The sequence below is a fragment of the Harpia harpyja genome, chromosome 3, assembly GCF_026419915.1.
Source record: "Harpia harpyja isolate bHarHar1 chromosome 3, bHarHar1 primary haplotype, whole genome shotgun sequence".
NCBI classification, from domain to species: domain Eukaryota; kingdom Metazoa; phylum Chordata; class Aves; order Accipitriformes; family Accipitridae; genus Harpia; species Harpia harpyja.
Genome location: NC_068942.1, coordinates 28,534,606 through 28,553,467, shown reverse-complemented (window position 1 = coordinate 28,553,467; position 18,862 = coordinate 28,534,606). Strand labels below are relative to the sequence as shown.

At 36.0% G+C, this 18,862-nt stretch overlaps 1 protein-coding gene across 7 annotated transcripts in view; it reads left to right on the top strand.

The window, feature by feature from the left end:
• The window catches only part of ADGRB3 (adhesion G protein-coupled receptor B3), a 465,066-nt gene that overhangs the window by 171,785 nt on the left and 274,419 nt on the right, over window positions 1-18,862 (top strand). For 5 of the 7 annotated variants that reach the window (XM_052781807.1, XM_052781806.1, XM_052781803.1 and 2 more), the window contains exons 3-4: window positions 11,941-12,051; window positions 17,250-17,411. In XM_052781807.1, the coding sequence (XP_052637767.1) occupies window positions 11,941-12,051; window positions 17,250-17,411 (273 nt within the window). Of the gene's footprint in view, window positions 1-11,940; window positions 12,052-14,317; window positions 14,378-17,249; window positions 17,412-18,862 lie in introns of those variants that run through there. The other 2 variants (XM_052781810.1, XM_052781809.1) reach the window with 2 other exon arrangements.

The window sequence follows — 18,862 nt, the reverse complement described above, 5'->3', positions numbered from 1 at the left end:
TGTTACATAAAAAATTGCTTCTTCATGTATTTCGGGAACTTGTAGTGATTTTTTAAAAAATATAAATTACATGGCAGTAAGAAATGGGAACATCTGTTCTATGGCCTAAACTCTATACATGTGCTGTCATGTGGCACCAAGCCCTTTTCCCAGAGGTAGACCTTGTGCACCCAGACTATCCTTTGAGATGTTTTACATATGTTAGCATGCGGACATTTGTATAACCATGTCTTGCGTCAATGGGTTCTGCAGTTATCCTGGGAAACGAACTGCTCCGACTGTAGATATAACTACCTCTGGGCTCCAGAGTCAGTTCTGGCACAGAGCACTCCAGGTCAGTCAGGCTTTGCAGACCCATTGCTGCAGCACTTTCAAAACCTTCATTAAAACTAATGGAACATCACTTTTGAAACCTAAGATTCCTTGAATAGTTTTAGTGGAGTTTGCTACGTATATATCAAGCAAGTAATGATTTTCAAAAATCAGAATTGTATTCTCATTTGCCTATAGTTGTTTCTAAAATCATAAGATTTTAGTTTTTGGAAGTACTTTATTTATTCGGAGATGTGTATGAATACCAACTTGAAGTAACCTTTCTGAAGTAACTTTTTTTTTTTTTTAATGAAAAGAAAAGATCAAACTTAACGATATCCTGGAAAATGTAAAAATTATTCCACAAGATCACTACAGACTGAGTAGTCTCTGTACTAGGTCTAAAGCTAGGATTCTTTTTCTGTGGTATTCTTCTGAGAACTGGTACCTTGTGAGCTTCAACGTTGGCTTTTCAGGCTACTTAACATACTCTTGATAACTAGATTGAAGCAAACAATACATGCTGTATAATTTTTGTGGTCAACATAGTGGTTGTTTTTCTGAATTTATAATCTCTTCTGCCTTATTCCCTTTTTGAAGTTAACTGTTAGCCACTCAACTGAGTGTGAAATATGTCTAATCTGGTCACTGTGGTAGTAGTGTTAGAGCCATGGTAGTCTAAGTACGTAAGCGAAGCAAGGTTTGTAAGTGGCAGTAACAAAACTCCTAGGAGCTTTGAAGTTTGATGCTTCTACATCAGAGTTGAAAGCTTTGTGTGCCCCAAGTCTGCCTATGTTCCCCCAATACTTTAGCTGTTCTAAAAAAAAAAAAAACACTATTTCTACCCACAAACACTTCTTCTCTTCCTCAATACTCACTGTTTTTTATTTTCAGTTTAGAATGCATATTGGCTAGCTGTGACTAGACATACTGCTTTTATAGTTCTGATTCTGATTCCTGATTGGACAATCAGAATATATACTATGAAGTCTCTAGTGAGCATAATTTAATTTATTGATTCAGAATTTGCTTACCATAAATATTCCATTATACGTGCTTACAGTAGACTGTATTTGAGAACACTTCTTTCAGGCAACTAAATCATTGGAATATTTTCAGAGAGCCAATGCACAAGAGGGAAAAACATAATTTGAAGAAAATTAAATTTTTTGTTTGAAAATGTCTTTGTATAAGAGATGTTTTTGTGGCTATTTTACTGAGCTCCCTAGCAAAGCCATTCTTTTCCAGCCCTTTCTAGACAGCAGACTAGAGGCAATGGCAGAGATTTATAGGATATCTGTGGGCAGATGTGCAAGCAGCTCTGCAGAGAATTCAAAAAAGTTCATAGTTAGGAGCAGCGTAATGAAATTCCAGTCTTAAGCCTCTCTTAGAGTGCCATGATCTACAACTGGGATGTATGTCTCCAGCTGTTAAGAGAAAGTCTGTTTGCGCTAAGTAAAACACCACTAACTGCAGACTTCTCCATGAAAGAGGTACTAGTTTATCTATGTCCATAAGCAATAGGTCATTCTGAGAATGCATTTACAAAAGTTACAGTCAGAGTTCCCAGCTTGATGAGTATCACAAACTCTATAGTTCTAAGTCCAGAACTAAATATTTTCACTTAAAAAATCCTTGCTTGCAATCTCCAGACATTCATATATGTTGACTATTGGCATCATTTCTTCAAATGATGGACCGTGATGAGCAAAGACAGATTTTAGGTAACCACATAGCATATTATGCTGACAAGCTAAAATGAGTTACATGAGATGTATCTTGCGCAGCCATCAGGGAAGAGATGTTTTTTAATGATCCTTATTATTGACATCTGTAGGGGAAGCAGCCACAATTTTCTATAGAGTACACTTTGATTAATCATTCTGGAGGTCAAAACGTATAGATTGTTGCAGTAATGTTTGCATGAGATGCATGAGAACTTTAAAAGAAGTGATTTGAGTGTCTGACATCATGTAGGGATGTAGAAACAACGAGGATACTAAAATCAGTTACTTTGATGCTTATTGATGAATGACAGGCATGCTTTTCCACCTCTGAGGATGACACCATTTCAGCAGTGTCATCCCCATCATTCTCCCTAATATGAGTATCAATGTCCTGTTGACTAGATTATGGTTTATATTGCTTTCTAATTTAATCAGAGAACTGGACCAGGAGGTACTTTGCCATGATTGAGTAGAAATCTCTGTCACAGCTACAGAATAACATTTTTTAAAGTTTTTAAAAATATTTATATTGGGGAAAAAAAAAAAGTATACCGATGGCTCTCGGAGTAATCTCTGTATTTTGTAGACCTATACAGCATCATTATCATAGTCTCACTAATTCTAATGGATTCATTTTCTCAACCCACTAAAGTGCTGTTGTTCCTGTGTTAAGAATAGTACATTGTGATCAGAAAGATTATGCCCATTGAATACATCTGGTCTTAGGTCAATTTTTCTGCTATCATTTTTTATATGTTGGGATTAGGTATTTGATCTGGTGTTACATGGGATGGAAATCTTGCACCCCTGCTATTCTTTAATGCAGGCTTCAGGGTGAAATTCCCTAAGAGGTGGTTGACAAAGTATGCATTGCTTAGCTCGGATCTGCAGTTGAACAGTTCTTTTGCTTTTAGCGAGGCATTGCACGGGCAACACCTGTCAAATAAGCCGACCATGTGGTTGGGCCATAGAGGTAGGAAGGATGTGTTAGCAGATGAGCTCAGATATTTTGTCTGAGTGTGGATTATAGAGTAAGAGTGAAGGAGAACACTGCTTTTTAGCCTCAATGTGATATCTGGGTCCTTAAAACCATTAAATAAATTGCTGAGTTTGATGCTCAAATGAGAAACTCGGAGACCTAGAAAAGTGTGCTTTTACTAAATCCAGTGAAAATATCTAATGGATTTTCAAAAAATTCTGAAAGACCTAGGTCCAAGTGATTTTCATTGATAGTTTTCAGGTAAATCTCTTATGTGCTTTCCTACTTAAAATCCCATGCATGTATTTCTGAAGGAAGGATTTAGTTATTGTGAAAATCTGTTCTGAGGTTTAAATTTTGAATCACTGATTTTTCCTTTCATTTGTGTCCCATTTTCCCCTTAAGGTAATTCTGTTGACTAGAGAAGAGTTATTTATGAGTCATATTTAAGGCCACAGGTGTCACCATAAGAGTTCAGACCTTTTCAGAGGTTCCAGGTCTGTTTGGGAAACCATTGCAACATTCTACCTGTTGGGGCTGTGCCATACACACATCTCCCAGGCTGAACTGGGTGGACTAGTATGTTTGAAACTGCATGTGTGTGATCACTAACCTGCCAGTGACGGTTAGCAAAGGCTACGTACCCTTGTGAACAGGCTATATAAACCTCTTAGCTCAGAGTTGATCCATGGTTTTAGAAAAGACCTTCTAGACCATGTCCTCAGTTGACAGAATTTGGCGTGGCTGGGTGGAACCAGGCCAGCTTACAGCAGCCAAGGCTCTTGGCCCCCTCTCCCTCTCCTCTCCCTTTCCTCTCCTCATACAATTTAGCAGCTACCCATGATGTCTGTATACAAACAGCCAGCTTTGTGGTACCACAAATGATAAAAATGTAATGTGCAAATTCACATCCAGTGACGCTTCCTCCATTTTTTATTATTCTTTTATAAAACAGTTTAGGAGACTTAAACAAGGACAAGAAAATGCTCTTAAAAAGGCATGCAATATCATTTAGCTTCACCTAGAAGCTGTACCACTCTAAAAAAAAAAAAACCAAAAAAAACCAAAAAAAACCCCCCTCCACACTCAGTTTAACTGTGCTTAGTGAATACAGTTTGCAGTACCTATTATTTAAAAGATTGATTCTTGCTCCTTCTCTTCATACAGCTTCAGAATTTTTCACAGACTGTAAACTTCCCTGTCATAAATTCATAGATAATTCATCTCAAATTTTAATGAATGCTGCTATCATTTAGGAAAGATTAGGCAACCATCTGCAGGAATGTCTGTGGTAAATAGTTGCAGGGCAAGGAAATGGTCTAGACGTCCTTGTGAATCCTGCTTTCTACAATTACCTTTACTTACTTTTCAGTGTTTCTAGAACAGAAAAAAAAAAAAAGAGAATGAAGTTATTGAATTCAAGAATAGCTTAGAAAATTACAGTTTATCCTCAGTCATCCTCTCTTGAGTTGTAAAGGTATAGAACAATAGAGAGGCATGTACTAGCCTGTGTGTAATATCTAGGTAGCTTGCTGCAGTGTTCAGTAAAAAGAGATTGTTTATATAAAAATGCTGCTATTCTGAAACAACTGCTGCACTGGCTAACTGTATCAATAATACAATTAATTAAATATACAACAAAAGCAAAATACTTAATGCAGAAGTGAAATAGTATGAAATGTAAAAAAGCAAGGAAGGTACCAAAGTATTATTATGACACTGATTTAAATTTTTAAAGGCTACACATGAATAAGTTATTATAGTAGAAACATTAAAATGATGAGAATACTACAAGAGAATACATTAAAGGTCTTTCATTTAGAAAAGCAAAAATAAAGGTAATCCCCTGTGTTTTCATTCTTTAATGTGTTATTACATCCATGAATCTCTTGAGAGAACAATAGGGAATATGAGAGAAAAACATACTGCTGAATTTAGAGGATTTTAATGTTAAACTTGATAATGTAAATTTCCTTTATCAGTTTTATTATTTTTATTTGAATGCAAACATTTGGGGATGGATTGCTAGGGAAATATTTGAATGGGGAAAATGTGAACTACAGAGCATCTTCTGCATATTGGCCATGATAATTATAAAATATGTCAGATCTAGTGAAGATATAAATGGGTAAAGCTGCAGTTTGGGCTTTCATTCACCCCTCCTTTTCCTCTTTGCTTAGCTATAATTCTGCAAAGCACATGTGAAAACACACTACCTGCCGTGGTGACATTTTACATTCATTTTGAACAGGTATGAGTCACTTCACTAGATTCACGTGCTCAGTTTCTCCTGCCTAGGTGTAAAATGATGAGCAATTGGGCCCAGGAAGGCAAGTAATAGAACTTGCACAGTTTCAACATTCTGTGCACATGCAAAGTGAATAAATATTACATCTTTGTGATATTCTTCACCGACCAAATCTGTAACCATGAATAAACAGGTTCAGATCCCACTGAAGATACTGGCTGGCCAAGGGAGTCACTGCAGAGATGTACAGAGAGAAAGCAGATTGCATTGCCACGAGATGGTTTAGCTTATCAGGATTTGTGCTATAATTTATATCTTAATTCAGTAATATTTTATTTCTTACGTCATTAAAAATAGCAGCAGTAGTATTAATCCAGCATTATTTCCTAGGAGCAAATGGGTCTCCCTAGAGACAAACAGAAACTAATTACCTATGTACAATATGTTGACTGTTTAGAATACATAATAATTTTCCCTAATTTTTTGAAAGATGAAAGAGCGCATACGTATATGTATTAGTATATGTCTGTGTGCGAGAGAAAGGAAATCTTGTATCTAACTTCCTACAAACGTTAACCTATCTTTTTCTTTTACTTGATTAAACACAAGAGTGTATTATAATAAAAAAATTGACTTTGTTAGTACAAATACTATTGCCTTTCATATTTCTACTGCTATTAAAATCCTCTCCATGTTTTTATGAGTAATAGGACATCTTTCTTGCTGCATTCATGAATACAGCTTAGTTCAGATCTTAATTCTCTCTAGTGAAAGAAATTATTCCATTCAGTTTGAAACTGGTCAAAGCCCTTCTATACTGCTTTGGAGAGCCAAAAGAGGACTTTTTATGGGACCAGGATCTATGTAGGAAGTAGGCAAAGACTGTTTTAAGAACATTTTCCACATTTGCAAAGCAGAGGTTCCCATGGAAATCTAATTCAGCTAATAGCTATGTTACTATTTTGGCAACTTGCCTGCCTGGTGAGGAAATATCATTTGAAGGGGTTCCCATAGAAAGCCATAGCTTAAGCCTGTGCTGCGGAGTGATGCCGTTCACTGACGATGCCCTGAAGCTCTGTGTCCCGCCACGGCAGCGGTTGAGAGCGAGGATTTCCTCGTGGGGCCTGGGTGCCCAGCTACAGGGGAGCAGGGCTGGAGACAGGGAAGGGAGCGCTCCTGGGATTTTATTCTCTTTTGTCACAGGGTTTACTGGAAGGGAAAACCAACTGCAGCTCATGTTTTATTTGGTTTGGTTGTTTGGTTGTTTTTTTTTTTTATCTCCAGCCCTACAAAATAAGAACTAAAAAAAAAAAAGCAAACAAAACCCCCTCAGTCCTTTCAATGTAATAATATTTTTTTTTTAATATATGAGAGAGAAAATTATAGTGAAAAAGAAACAGAAAGTCCCAGCTTCTCAATTCAATGCAAAATTGTGCTTCTAAGTCAACACACATTCTGCCATCTAGTGACCAGAAGAAATTGTACTGACCAGCTGCAAGTGTGACTAGAAACCCCAAACTGCCGCATATTGCGCTATGTAGTATCTTTCTGGGAGAAACTGTAGAATGGGCTACGAAGAAGTTAAATGTGCAGGAAATTTTTCCAAGCTCCTGGAAGTCTGCAATTAATCAGATCTATTGAAATCAGTTAATAGCTCAGTCCAAAAATGAATTTAAACAAAGTGGTTCTTTATATATTTCTATAGCCCTCTTCTTTCTTCCATTCCACCTCTGTACCCCCTCCTTCCCCTTCACCTGGGACTTACATCAGCATTTTGCATAATTCCTGGGAAAAACATTCGTGTGTTGGCACAGAGAGGATGCCAGGCTACTGCATGTGAGACAGTTCTCATTTAATGCACATTCTGGCTCCAAGGCCTTTAATATTCATTCTGAAGTCAAGAGTAATTGAAAACACTCATTTGACTATTTACAGTTCAGGAGTGGGTAGGATAGTATGAAGTACACTGCTGGAGTGCTGTGGGTGAGAGAAGAAAATGACGGTCGCTTTGCGGAATCGATTGCCTCCTCTTGCTTTTGAGGTTCCGATCAGCCTTCAGGGAGCTGCTCGCCACCACCGCACCTTCCAGGCTGTTCTGTACAAGCTCAGCAGCTCTCGGAAGTTGCTTTACATTTTACATGCCCTGAAGGGGTAACCCTAAAGGCCTCAGAATCACTTTTTTTTTTTTCATTTCAACAGTTCATTCATGCTGTTGTCACCAACTACTATGCTGAAAAAGGCTTTTTTATTAACGCCAGTATGTTCTGTGCCATTAATAGCACAACTTGTAGTTGATGGTACACCTATAACCAGATCAATACATTTATACCATGAAGTTCCTGTGAAATGTGATGTAAAAATAGCCATAAGAGCCAAACCAACATGGTTTATAATGTCATCGGATGATCAGGATATATATGTAACAGGCTTACAAATATTATTAAACAGCCTAGGCATAAAATCTGTTTGACATGTACCTTAACTTTAATGATTATCTACTTGTCAAAAAGCAAAGACTAGCCGTTGGTGAGTAGAATCTTGCAAAGCTGGTACTTTTCTTTTGTATTGCTCAGTCTTCCTACTTTGCATTTTTATACTGTTAACAGATGTTTTTTCTTCTTTGTTCCTACAGAGAGCACATGGCACCTCTCTTCTCTCCTAAAAACGTACTCCTACATTGGCCGCAAGATTTTAGCTTCTCCTTTAAAAACTAAAAAGGTTACTCAATAGGAATAAAAATTCCCATAACATAACATAAAAATAAAGGTAAAGCCAACGGGACTACAGATAAGAGTTCTTGTAAATAATACTCAACTGTAAACTTTGGAATTTCAGAAATCATTGTTATTTCTTTTTCTGCTCCTTAGAAGGCATGGAACTATATTACATGCTTCAGAGTTATATGTGAAGTGAAAGAAATCACATCCATATTAAGATCTCTGCATTGCTAAAATACTTTCAAGTATCGATCCATTGTGTACAGCTGAGGAAACAAAGAATGTACGTCCTACTGCAGGAAACTATTGTACTTCCATAGCCACCAAAGGACCACTGACAGCAGGACAAATTCTTTTATCAGATAACTAAACCTCAGATTTTCTACCACAAGTGTTTGGAATATGTTATGATTTGTTATAAGTCACGGTCTGGTTAAAATGATCCATTCAAGATTCCCCATAATGCTATTTGTTATTTACATTTTGAGGTATTTCTTTGAGTTTTATTCTCACACAGGTAGTTTATAGCATTAACAATGTAATAAAAAGCATTAAAACCCTTTTGTGTTTCCAGGCTTAACTTAGAGTCACATTGGCAACTTCTGGATCAGTCTGTGTGCCTGTCTGCTGCTGAAAAGATTCATTGTCCTTCTTTATTTAGTGAAACAACCTGATTAATATCAATGTTTGAGGTAAAAGCAGAGAAGGACTGTCCTGTTTCACCCGAGGGAAAATTAGGACAGGCATCACCTAAAAATTCTGTTCAGAAACTGATGTCTGCAAAAATACCTTCTGGGTTAGGAAGGTGATTTTCAGCAGCAAGAACTAGGTAAGAAGAGTGAGAATGAGGAAAAAGTCCTTTGCTCATAATCTCAGTTCAAACATCCAATATTATATCCCAGATATCAGCTCTTGAATCGTGCTGCCTTGACCTTACAGGACACCTCTAGCCAGATACTGGCTAGAGCGAGATGGTTCCTATCACCTTTCCCCCACAAAGAGGTCCTTGAAACTACTGTGCCATTTAGCCATACTTTAGGCTGACTTGCGTTTAAATGCTTTCCTAGCCCAGAAAGCATTTAAATATTCCTCCTCTGTGAAGTAGTGAGGGAAAAGAAATGCATAACTGGTTCGTCTTCCACATTCGTTATTTAGCTAGGCTCTGAAAAGGGAGGAAAGTTTTATTCTATTTAGTATTTGTTGTAAACTATGGCGGTCACTTAAGTAAGATATTTTATTATAAAATGCTTCATAAAAAATGCATTACTGTTGAGCTGCTTAGATTAAACAATTTTGAGAGCACTGTTTGTACTTATATGCGGAAACTGGACACTTCTGATCCCATTAGAAAAAGGTACTTGACCCTTATTTTTCTTTTCTTATGAGGCCTGAATTTTAATGAGGCCTTAAAGCCCTCACCCATGCCAGTACACTGCATTTCCTGTTACTGCTTTTGTTCTCATGCGGCATTTGGTTAAATACTTCAGCTGAATATGAAAATGAGAGCACTGCGTAAGTCTGGTTCCATTTCTTGACAAAACTTATAAAGAAATATTTTTATCTTTGTTCTGAAACATTTATCTTTCATATATACTTATATATTTCCTATATAAATGCTTAATATATCAAAGGGAGATGAGTTGAAAAGTGCATCTCAAAGACCATCAGCAATAGTTGAAGTGAATTGAATGCGTAAATTAAAAAACGCGCTGTTGCTAAGTGGAAAAATGAAAAGAGGCGTGATTAGATCCTGCATCAGCAACTTGTATTTCATTTTGCTTGGTGATATTCCCGAGTAACTCCATAGTTGTGAACAGAGCTACACTGGGTACAAACGACAACCCTGAAAACTGATCTCCCAGACTTTCCTTTGCCTCTTCACCAGAGCTCTCGGTCCCGCGGGCCACCGCATGTGCTGCGGGACCGGGGCCGGAGCATTCGCCGCCTCCCTGTATGCCTCTGGAAAGCCTTTCTCTAGCAAAGGTCTCCCGTTATTGCACTCTGTAACTTAAAAAAATAGAATTAAGTCTTTGGCAAGAATGGTGCCATATCCTCTAAAGAGGCTGACAAGCAGGCAGCACCCAGGGAGCAAACTCAGAGCAAACACGCCTTGCTTTCACAGCCTCATCTGGGGAAAAGCTGTGTAAAGTCTCTTGGCCATCACCGTGTGGTTAATGGTCATCTGCGCTGCACCTTGTAAAAAACCGTAAAAGTATCATTCTAATTTGCATTAGAATATTGATTGTAAAACATTAATTACAGCAAGAGATTTCCCACAGAATAAAAAGCTGTCTTAAATCAGAGGAACTGTAGAAGAGGTGTATTTTGTAAAAATATATTCATAAAATTTTATAACACACATGTATGTATACATACATATATGTACGTATGTGTATAGATATATAATTTAATTATCTTTTATGTGTACTTCTGGGACGTCTTAAAAACGTTGGATGTTTAATTCTCAAAATATATTTTACTAATTAGGTTTTCAAATATTGTCTTTAGAATGCAAACTGCATTGCTGTTCTTGAATAATTAAATTTATATTTTAAGGGGTGCCATTAATGAATATTTACAAAAAGAAACGCTAATTTGGAGAAATATATTAATAATTTACTAGAAAGTAAAAAAAAAACAAAAAAACAAACCCTCTCTCTGCTGATTGACACCTTAAATATATTTACGTTGTATTATTTCTATACCCTAAATAGATTTTTAAATATGTTCACTTTAATGATTTATCAAAACAATGTGTTTGCAAATAATATTTATTAGTAGCACTTAACATCTTATATAATGTTTTGCATCTTTTGAGGCAGGAAGGTAAGTTTTATTATCTTCATGGCTTTACAAATTGGGGAGTATTTTGAATTTTGCATTTGCGAGGTAACCTTCCAGCAGAAAGGTATTTTTAATGTTTATATTCCTAGTGCTTCAGACACCTTCTGCCTCATCAGAAACTTCACGTGGTTGTAGTTGAAGTAGTTTCACTGTTAACCCACGGTTCCCAGCACACGCTTCCGAAATTAGAGTCCCACCAGAAAGTGAATATTTAGCAGCAAGGCGCGGACAGCTGTATGAGCCTGGGAGGAGCAGAGGGAACTGTGCTGAAGACGCAGCAGTCCCCTCTAAGTGCAAAGGACCCTCCACATTTCATCCCAGAAAGGAAAAAAGGAGTCTGAGATAGAAGGCTAGGAGGTTTGTGCAGGACCAGAGAGGGTAAATGAGAGCAGCGATAGGGTAAAAGATGAAGCACTCTTGTCTCCCGCATTCTGGGCCTTAATGTCATTGGGGTTTTATGTAGATTTCCCTATTAAAATCAATGGGGGCTTCTTTTTAAATACTGAGGGCAAGATATAACCTGTAGTTTTTATAACTGAGAGGTTTCAGAAAGGAAACAGTCCACAAGTGCTTGTTCTGCTGGATTCAGCCTAAAACTTAAGCACTTCATTGGTTAAATTATTATTATTTCGCATTGCCACCATTCCCAAAGATGACTCGTTATCTCTGTTGAAGGCTTTGCCAGCCTGAAAGATGAGTGCAGAAATAGAAGTCCTCTGGAGGAACAGCAGGCTCTGCCATAGAACAGCAATGTCTAACACTGTCACAATCATTTTCTGGTGTGGTTTGCACTGATTCAAAATAGAAGAATAAAATGGCTGCATTTGAATAATTGCTTTTGTCCCATGTCATACAGCTGACTTATAGTACACGTCACTATATTGAATGTTGGTTCATACAGTAAAATCATGTTTGAAAATCTGCAGACACAAATTTAAGTATTTATTAAAAGCTGAGTGTAGCAAAGTTAATTTGATGTTAACTGCCATGATCACTTGCCTGATTCTTACCAGCAACTTCCAGGTATGTTTAGGAACATATTGCATGAGACAGTATGTGACTTTTGAGAAATGTCTACACACAAGCTTTCATAAACCTTTATTCTGTCTTTAGAATTTGGAATGATGGGAGATCATACAATTAAAAGTCAGCGACCTCGATCTGTTCATGAGAAAAGGGTCCCTCAGGAGCAAGCTGATGCTGCTAAATTTATGGCACAAACTGGTAATACATCAGTTACATTTTTCTATTTACTGTTGTTAATTTTAGCAAAACCACTGCATGTTTCCATAATCTTTTGCTGCATATTTGTCAGTTTTCTAAGCTGATACTTTTTTTGAATCATTTATTTTTTTTTCACCAGTTAAAGTCCATAAATAAAGTAGCGGAGAATTAGGTAGATCGTACAAAAACATGCACGGTGAATGTGGATACTGAATCATTTAGTATAAGCATGAATTTCCTTAGCAGTAAAAGCAGTCTCACATGTACAGGACACAGGACAGCTTACTGTGACTTATTAACTTTTTCAAAGAAGTTAAGAATGTGCTTCAGATTTCTTTATAAATAAACTAAGGTCTAATCCCAGCTTTAGGCATTTATCAATTAATTAATTACTAGGGTGATTTTAATGTGCACACATTCAGCATTTACTGTCTTTGGCCCAGCACAACGCTCTATTCTCTAGTTTCCAGATTCATAATTACTAAATGAAATTGGCTGTAAGTAGTTTTTAATTGGATGTGCAAATTATCTAACAGTTTTTCATCTAAAACATATTTTCTAATTTTGTTTGAGCGACTTCATCTTCTTTAGATAAAGGTACCAAAATGATATTACAAACCTAGAGCTGAAGTAATTAAAAAAAAAAAAAAAGCCTGTTTACCAACAGTTACCACAGCTGCCTTTGAGGTCAATGATAAAATTTCGGTGGTGAGTCGAATTAAGCTCTCATGCACCAACACTACTGCCCATTTTGCCATCAGTAATGATCTGTGTATCTGTTGGTAAAAACTAACTCTGTAACGGTTCCCTACGCATTCCATTCCAGTAAGTTCCTGTGTTGAAAAATCTTGTGCCCCATAATTATTGTATGGATTTGAAACAACTTACTCTGTATTCCATAGTTACTAACCTTGAAAATATGCCTGCATCAGTCATACATAATGCTTCCAGTTTATATTCACTTTAGTGAAAGAGCTATAATTGCTTCTAGTTATGTTGCATGTTGACTTCCTTAGTGGCAGGGTGCTTTACTTAACAGATTTGCAGAAACCGATATATTAAGTAATCTAAATACATGTATAGCCAATCAGTGTAGATCTGTTTGGTAAAGAATTTAGAAAGGGAAAAAGTCTGTTTCCCTCCTATTAATCTATAGGACTACTTTTACGGCTAACTCCCAGTTGATACTTCTGTCAGCAAACGTAGTGGAAGAAGGGAGCCTAGGACCCTCTTGGTCTCCGTGCAGTTTTTGTTTAGGCAAGTAGAACTTATTACTTACATGCCTAGCTCAGACTTAGAATGTTAGTTGCTTACTACATAGAATAACACCTTTGCTTTTATGCTGCTTCTTGAATTCATACAATTATTCCCAAAAATAAGTAGGATGATCTGTTTTATTTCCTCATATAAATCCCTAAAGCTTTCATATCATCAGGTAAAACTTGTCTTTGGTAATTTCTAGTCATGCATTGCAGTGCATCTATTATGGGTGTTAGAGAACTGCATTACAAATGCAGCACTTATACCATCACCTTCTGATAGATTGTGTGTGTGGAGTGGGAGATGAACGTTCAAAATTATACAGGCTTGGTTTTCAAGGTCCTGTTCTGAAAGCATGTGAGATGTATCAGCAGAGCATATAAATTGACATGCCCAGCTTTGAGGAAATCTTTATTTTACATACTGTAGGTTAACACATTTTAAGTAATACTGTGCTCTTTTTGGACATACTTACTAATTCTCATCTCTTCGTCATTTTGATTTTCCTTTGTAGTGATCATTGCATATTTTCTTCACCTCTAATGCATTCATTTTCTTGTGATATAATTATTGTGATATCTTCTTAAACTGATTCATAAGGTTTTTCCTAACACATCTATCTCATGAATTTACTCATGTACTAAGAAGTCTAATAGCCTTTAAAGTAAATGGATACTGAGTTTATGAGGCTTCTTATATTTTAAGCCTGTTTAATATTTTATTTTGTGTAATAATAAAACATGCAAAAGTGCAACAAAATGTTTGTATGGTTTAAAAAGGCAGAGAGGTAGGAATAGAAAATTGTCCTGGAAAAGATTTATGAACAGCATTTAATACTGTTAGAATAGTGGACTTAATCCACTGAATTTTGCTAGGAATGGAAGAGTTTTAAAATGTGGTATTAAAATATGCATTTTCCTGTTTGTTTGTGAGTGATATGAGGCAGTAAAACATTTTATTTAAAAAAAAATATTTTGTGAATAATTTATTGTCCTATATTTGTCATTTTCTGTGTTTGGACTGATCCTTCCCTTAGGTGTTATGGGATTTAGAGAGTATAATACAGGTAAGTGTTACACAGATCAATGAGGCCCTCCATACAGTAAGTTTATGTTTCCTCTTACATGTCGAGCAGCAGGGGAGATTAAGGTCTTGGTAGCTTGCCAATAGTTAATTTGAGATTGTAGGTTTAATATGATAGATGTAAAAATTTAAGAGTTCTTAAGTAACAGAAAAGTAGAAGGAAAATAAAAAGTAGCCCTTTTGAAATTTTCATTTCAGAAAATAAAAAAAATGGAAGAGAGATAAAGACAACAATAGAAGATGTATTTGCAGACTACATAGGCAATCTAGGTTTATTCTAGAAAATAAAGAAGTCTTTATTTGCTTAAATTAAAAATGGCTAACTATGGTATGTCTGTGAAGATGTTTCCCTCCTTTAAAGTATTTTTAAATAAGTAATAATCATACTGACAGCAGTACAAAATACTCTGAAAAATTAAAAATTGCCAAAAAATCATAATGCATTGTGCAAAAGGAAGCAAAGCAGCTGGTGAGTAAATTTGTTCTTTATTTTCTCTGCTTTCACTCTTTTTGCACCATACATCATGTTAGTGTGGAGGATCTTGCTCCAGCAAATGTTTAAGCAGTCTATCCTTTATGTATGCTGATGTATATTGCTAGATTCTGCCTTTTGTGAATGGACAGTCCATATATGCTCAGAACTTCTAATTATTAATTTCAAAATTCACTCACTACAATCACATTTCTTAGTATCACGTTACTGCTATTTTTCATCGTATTCCAAGGGTTAAGAGCAACTTTTTATCACTTTAAGATATCTGAAATTTTAAAGTTTTAGTACTTCATTTCTGTATTTTAATAGCTATGCATTGTCACCATGTCTGTGTGGGATAATGGATAATTTACACTGAGTATATATGACTGTTTTACATAATGAGGAACATCTTCAGAAACACAGCTTTGACTTTTTCTGCTATTTGACCTTTCATCTAAACCATTTTAATGAAGGCAAAGTCAACTTCAAACATGTAGGAAAAGACAAAAAATATTAGCCTAGAAACCCATAGTAATACAAGTATTTTTACCATGTACCTAGGGTTTATAGTACATATTCTATAATGTTAATGTCTACCTAGATATTAGCTATATTTACCATATTATGTCATCTAACCTGAACCCAAGCCATGTAACAACCTAATAAGAATGCTAAATTCATATCAGAAAAACTATTAAAACAATAATCAGTGATTAAATTTCTCATTTTTTCACCTAATAAATAAAGAAAATTACTACAAAAATCACTCTGGTGAATTTTTGTATGTAAAAAAACTCATCATTTTTTCCTTGTCCATAGAAATTGTTAGAGTTGTATAGAATATTATGAAAAGCAGAGGGATTTGTGTGCTAATTATAAAGCATTCTGTCTTGTTACTGAATAAGAAGCACTTTTTTTTTTTTTAAAGCATTGAATAGACTTAGAATTGCTGCCTAGAGGACTAGCAGAGACAAGCATTTTGCAAAGGTTTCATGCTTGGCCTCTGGAAACAAACAAACAAAAAAAAAGAGCTTGGACAGATGCTTGCTACAAAAGCACAGTTTCAAGAAATAGTGTATCATTTACTGCATTCTTAGAAGATAGCACCAGAGCCTTCCTGGTTTGCAGACATTCCCTTGATTGTGACAAATACCAAAACTTTTGGAAGACTAGAGGTATATTGAGATAACTGAAACTTTAAAGCAAGCTATTCAAGACTGAAGGTTGTATCATGCCACTGATTTTTAAAGCAGAAAACCCCATTTGTTTCAAAAAAGACATAGGTTTAAAAATCAAGGGTGTAATAGAGGCTTCAGCATGCCATTTTATACTGATTTTAAATGGAAGAAAATAAACATGAATCCAGAATTTTTTACTGAAATTGTTCAGTGAGGTATATTCACGTAATTTTTGCATTTGCTTTCTGACAATACTCAAGGGATCCAGTTTTCTGAACATGAATGCTTTTGCGGAAGGAATTACAGAATTGTGTGTATAGCCATTCATGGAAACTAAATTTAAGCATCCTTTCCTGAACATCCATGCAAGAAGACTTCATGCATTACTTGCTTTGAAAAAAACAGAAATAATATAATGTGCTATCTCTCAACAACGAAAAAGATGACGCTATTCAATTCTACGGTATTAATAAATCACATCTGACAATTTTGAACATAGTGGTATGTACTATATGCAGTAATGAGGTCTAGCACATCCAAGACTTTAACACACCTGTAGGTCAGACGTAAGGAGCAGATCTGTGCAGTAAAAGATCAAACCGAAGTTCCCACCATTCAGGTTAAAATTTGGTAAGAGAAGTGCTTCTCTTTACCAGGGGACTTCTTTCAAATGCTAAATGACTCTCCTCTGCTGAAGAAAAGATAAGAAATTAGAGGGTTGGCTTGGTTTGGGTTTTTTTTTTGTTTTTTTGTTTGTTTTTAAATCAGAATTCCCTTACTGGTAGAGTTCCTTAAACTATTACCTAGCCTTCATCCTAGAGTGATAAGTATAAATATCAAAGATAAATCCTTTGCTATTATATAAGAAGAGTGGTCTATGTTCTTTTAGCATCCTGAGGGCAGTGTTCTTTCTAAAGTGTTGAAGGGCAGTAGTTCTCATAAAGTTGTAAATGATACTAAGCGATCAAAGTGTTTCCCTCTGACAGGCTTTATGTGACTGCAGCATTGTAGGTGTCTTTATTTTCTATTCATTGCACATTTTCACAGCTGCTTTACTCCATGAACTTTTAAATATTTATTTTGGTGTGGTACTTTTTTCTTTGATTTATAAGAGCAGATGATAATGAGCTTTAGCAAAAAAAAAAAAAAGTCTCATTAATACTTATGTCTATATTCATGTTTGTTTGTTGTCTTGAATACAGGTGAATCTGGTGTTGAAGAGTGGGCCCAGTGGAGTACGTGTTCAGTTACTTGTGGTCAAGGGTCGCAGGTGCGAACCAGAACTTGTGTATCACCTTACGGGACACACTGCAGCGGCCCTTTAAGAGAATCAAGGGTTTGCAATAACACTGCCCTCTGTCCAGGTAGTGTTAGCAGCCAATAAATAAAATTGTGGATGTTTTTGAACTGTATAATGATAAGAATTTGAAACTATATCTTTTTAAATTATTATTATTATTATTATTATTATTATTATTATTTTTAACATGAATTTCATAAGGGTATTTCAGTTAGAGCAGAGAAGTGAAATGCTATTCAGCTGTGAAATTTTGTCATGTAGATTGTTGTTTTTACTTTCAGAACAGTCAAGATATGGAACAAGAGTCCCTTTTTTCTGACCGTTTCAGATTTTTAAAAAAAGTCTGTGTTCTCCGATTTTTCACTCAGAAAAGAGAAGGTATAGCATGAGTACAAAATACAAGCTAGGGAAGAAACCCAGATCATCAATACATTAAGAAGCAGAGACTGATTAAAAGGGTGGGTTAAGTTAACATATATTATTCGACACTGCAATTGTTTCGCCATTTAGAATACTGTCTTCTAGGCAATGGGCCAGTCAATGTTCTCTGCACAGTAATGTCTTCATGGACTTTCCTTTACATTGTTCTGGCAAGAAAGGGCAACAGCTACCCATCAAAGGAAGAAAGATCAGACAAAAAGTAACTGTTACATCTGACACAAGGTAAAGGTCATTAGTATCTTGCATCACAGTTTTCCTACTCCTTTTGTCTCGGAGATCTGGACATAGTTGGAGTTCAGCAGCAGTTATACACTAAGGAGAAGAGACAGGCATGTTCGAGTTAGTTGCTGAAAGGGCACATCTTGTTTCTTTAGACTCTACCTGTGGATCTGATTAATCTGGGATGGGAAGCAAAAGGGAAGCCATAGCCCCTGTGACTGCATTCACTTTCCTCTGTTGTGTCTGAAACGTAAAAAAAAAAAAAAAAAAAAAAATTATATGCCTCCCTTCAGATGCACAAATTCCTCAGGTCTTTGTAACATTCGATCCCAAGAGGGTGGTGAGCCATCTTCAGCTTCTGGGGAAGCTCACTCCATTTGTGAAGTAAACTAAACTGTCATACACAGAGAATCCCCTGGACTTTATCTCAATGAGCAGTAAACTCTCACATTGTTACTGTGTGCTGAAAAATATCCAAATGGAAGTGCATATGTGATCCCATCAGAGTTTGTGTACCAGCATTATAAGCACTTAGGGAACCTGTGCAATGGAAAGCAACTTAAAAGATTGTATCTAGATCAACCTTCACTGTAGTAAGAACTGCTTTCACCACCTAATGCTTTACTACTGTGCTTTAGGTAAGCAATTTACATGGGATTTTCTAATATTTCAGGGTAGAAACACCCAGGCAGGGCTGAATTCAATCAGTTGAAGTGTTCCCATACAAAAATAGCAGCTATTTCTAAAAAGGTTAGGCTAGCTTAGAGTCTGCCAGAGGTGGGATACATTACAAAAGAACACTCAACTTGAAAGTACAAAAATAAGAAGGGGAAAAAAGAACTATAAAAGAAAAAA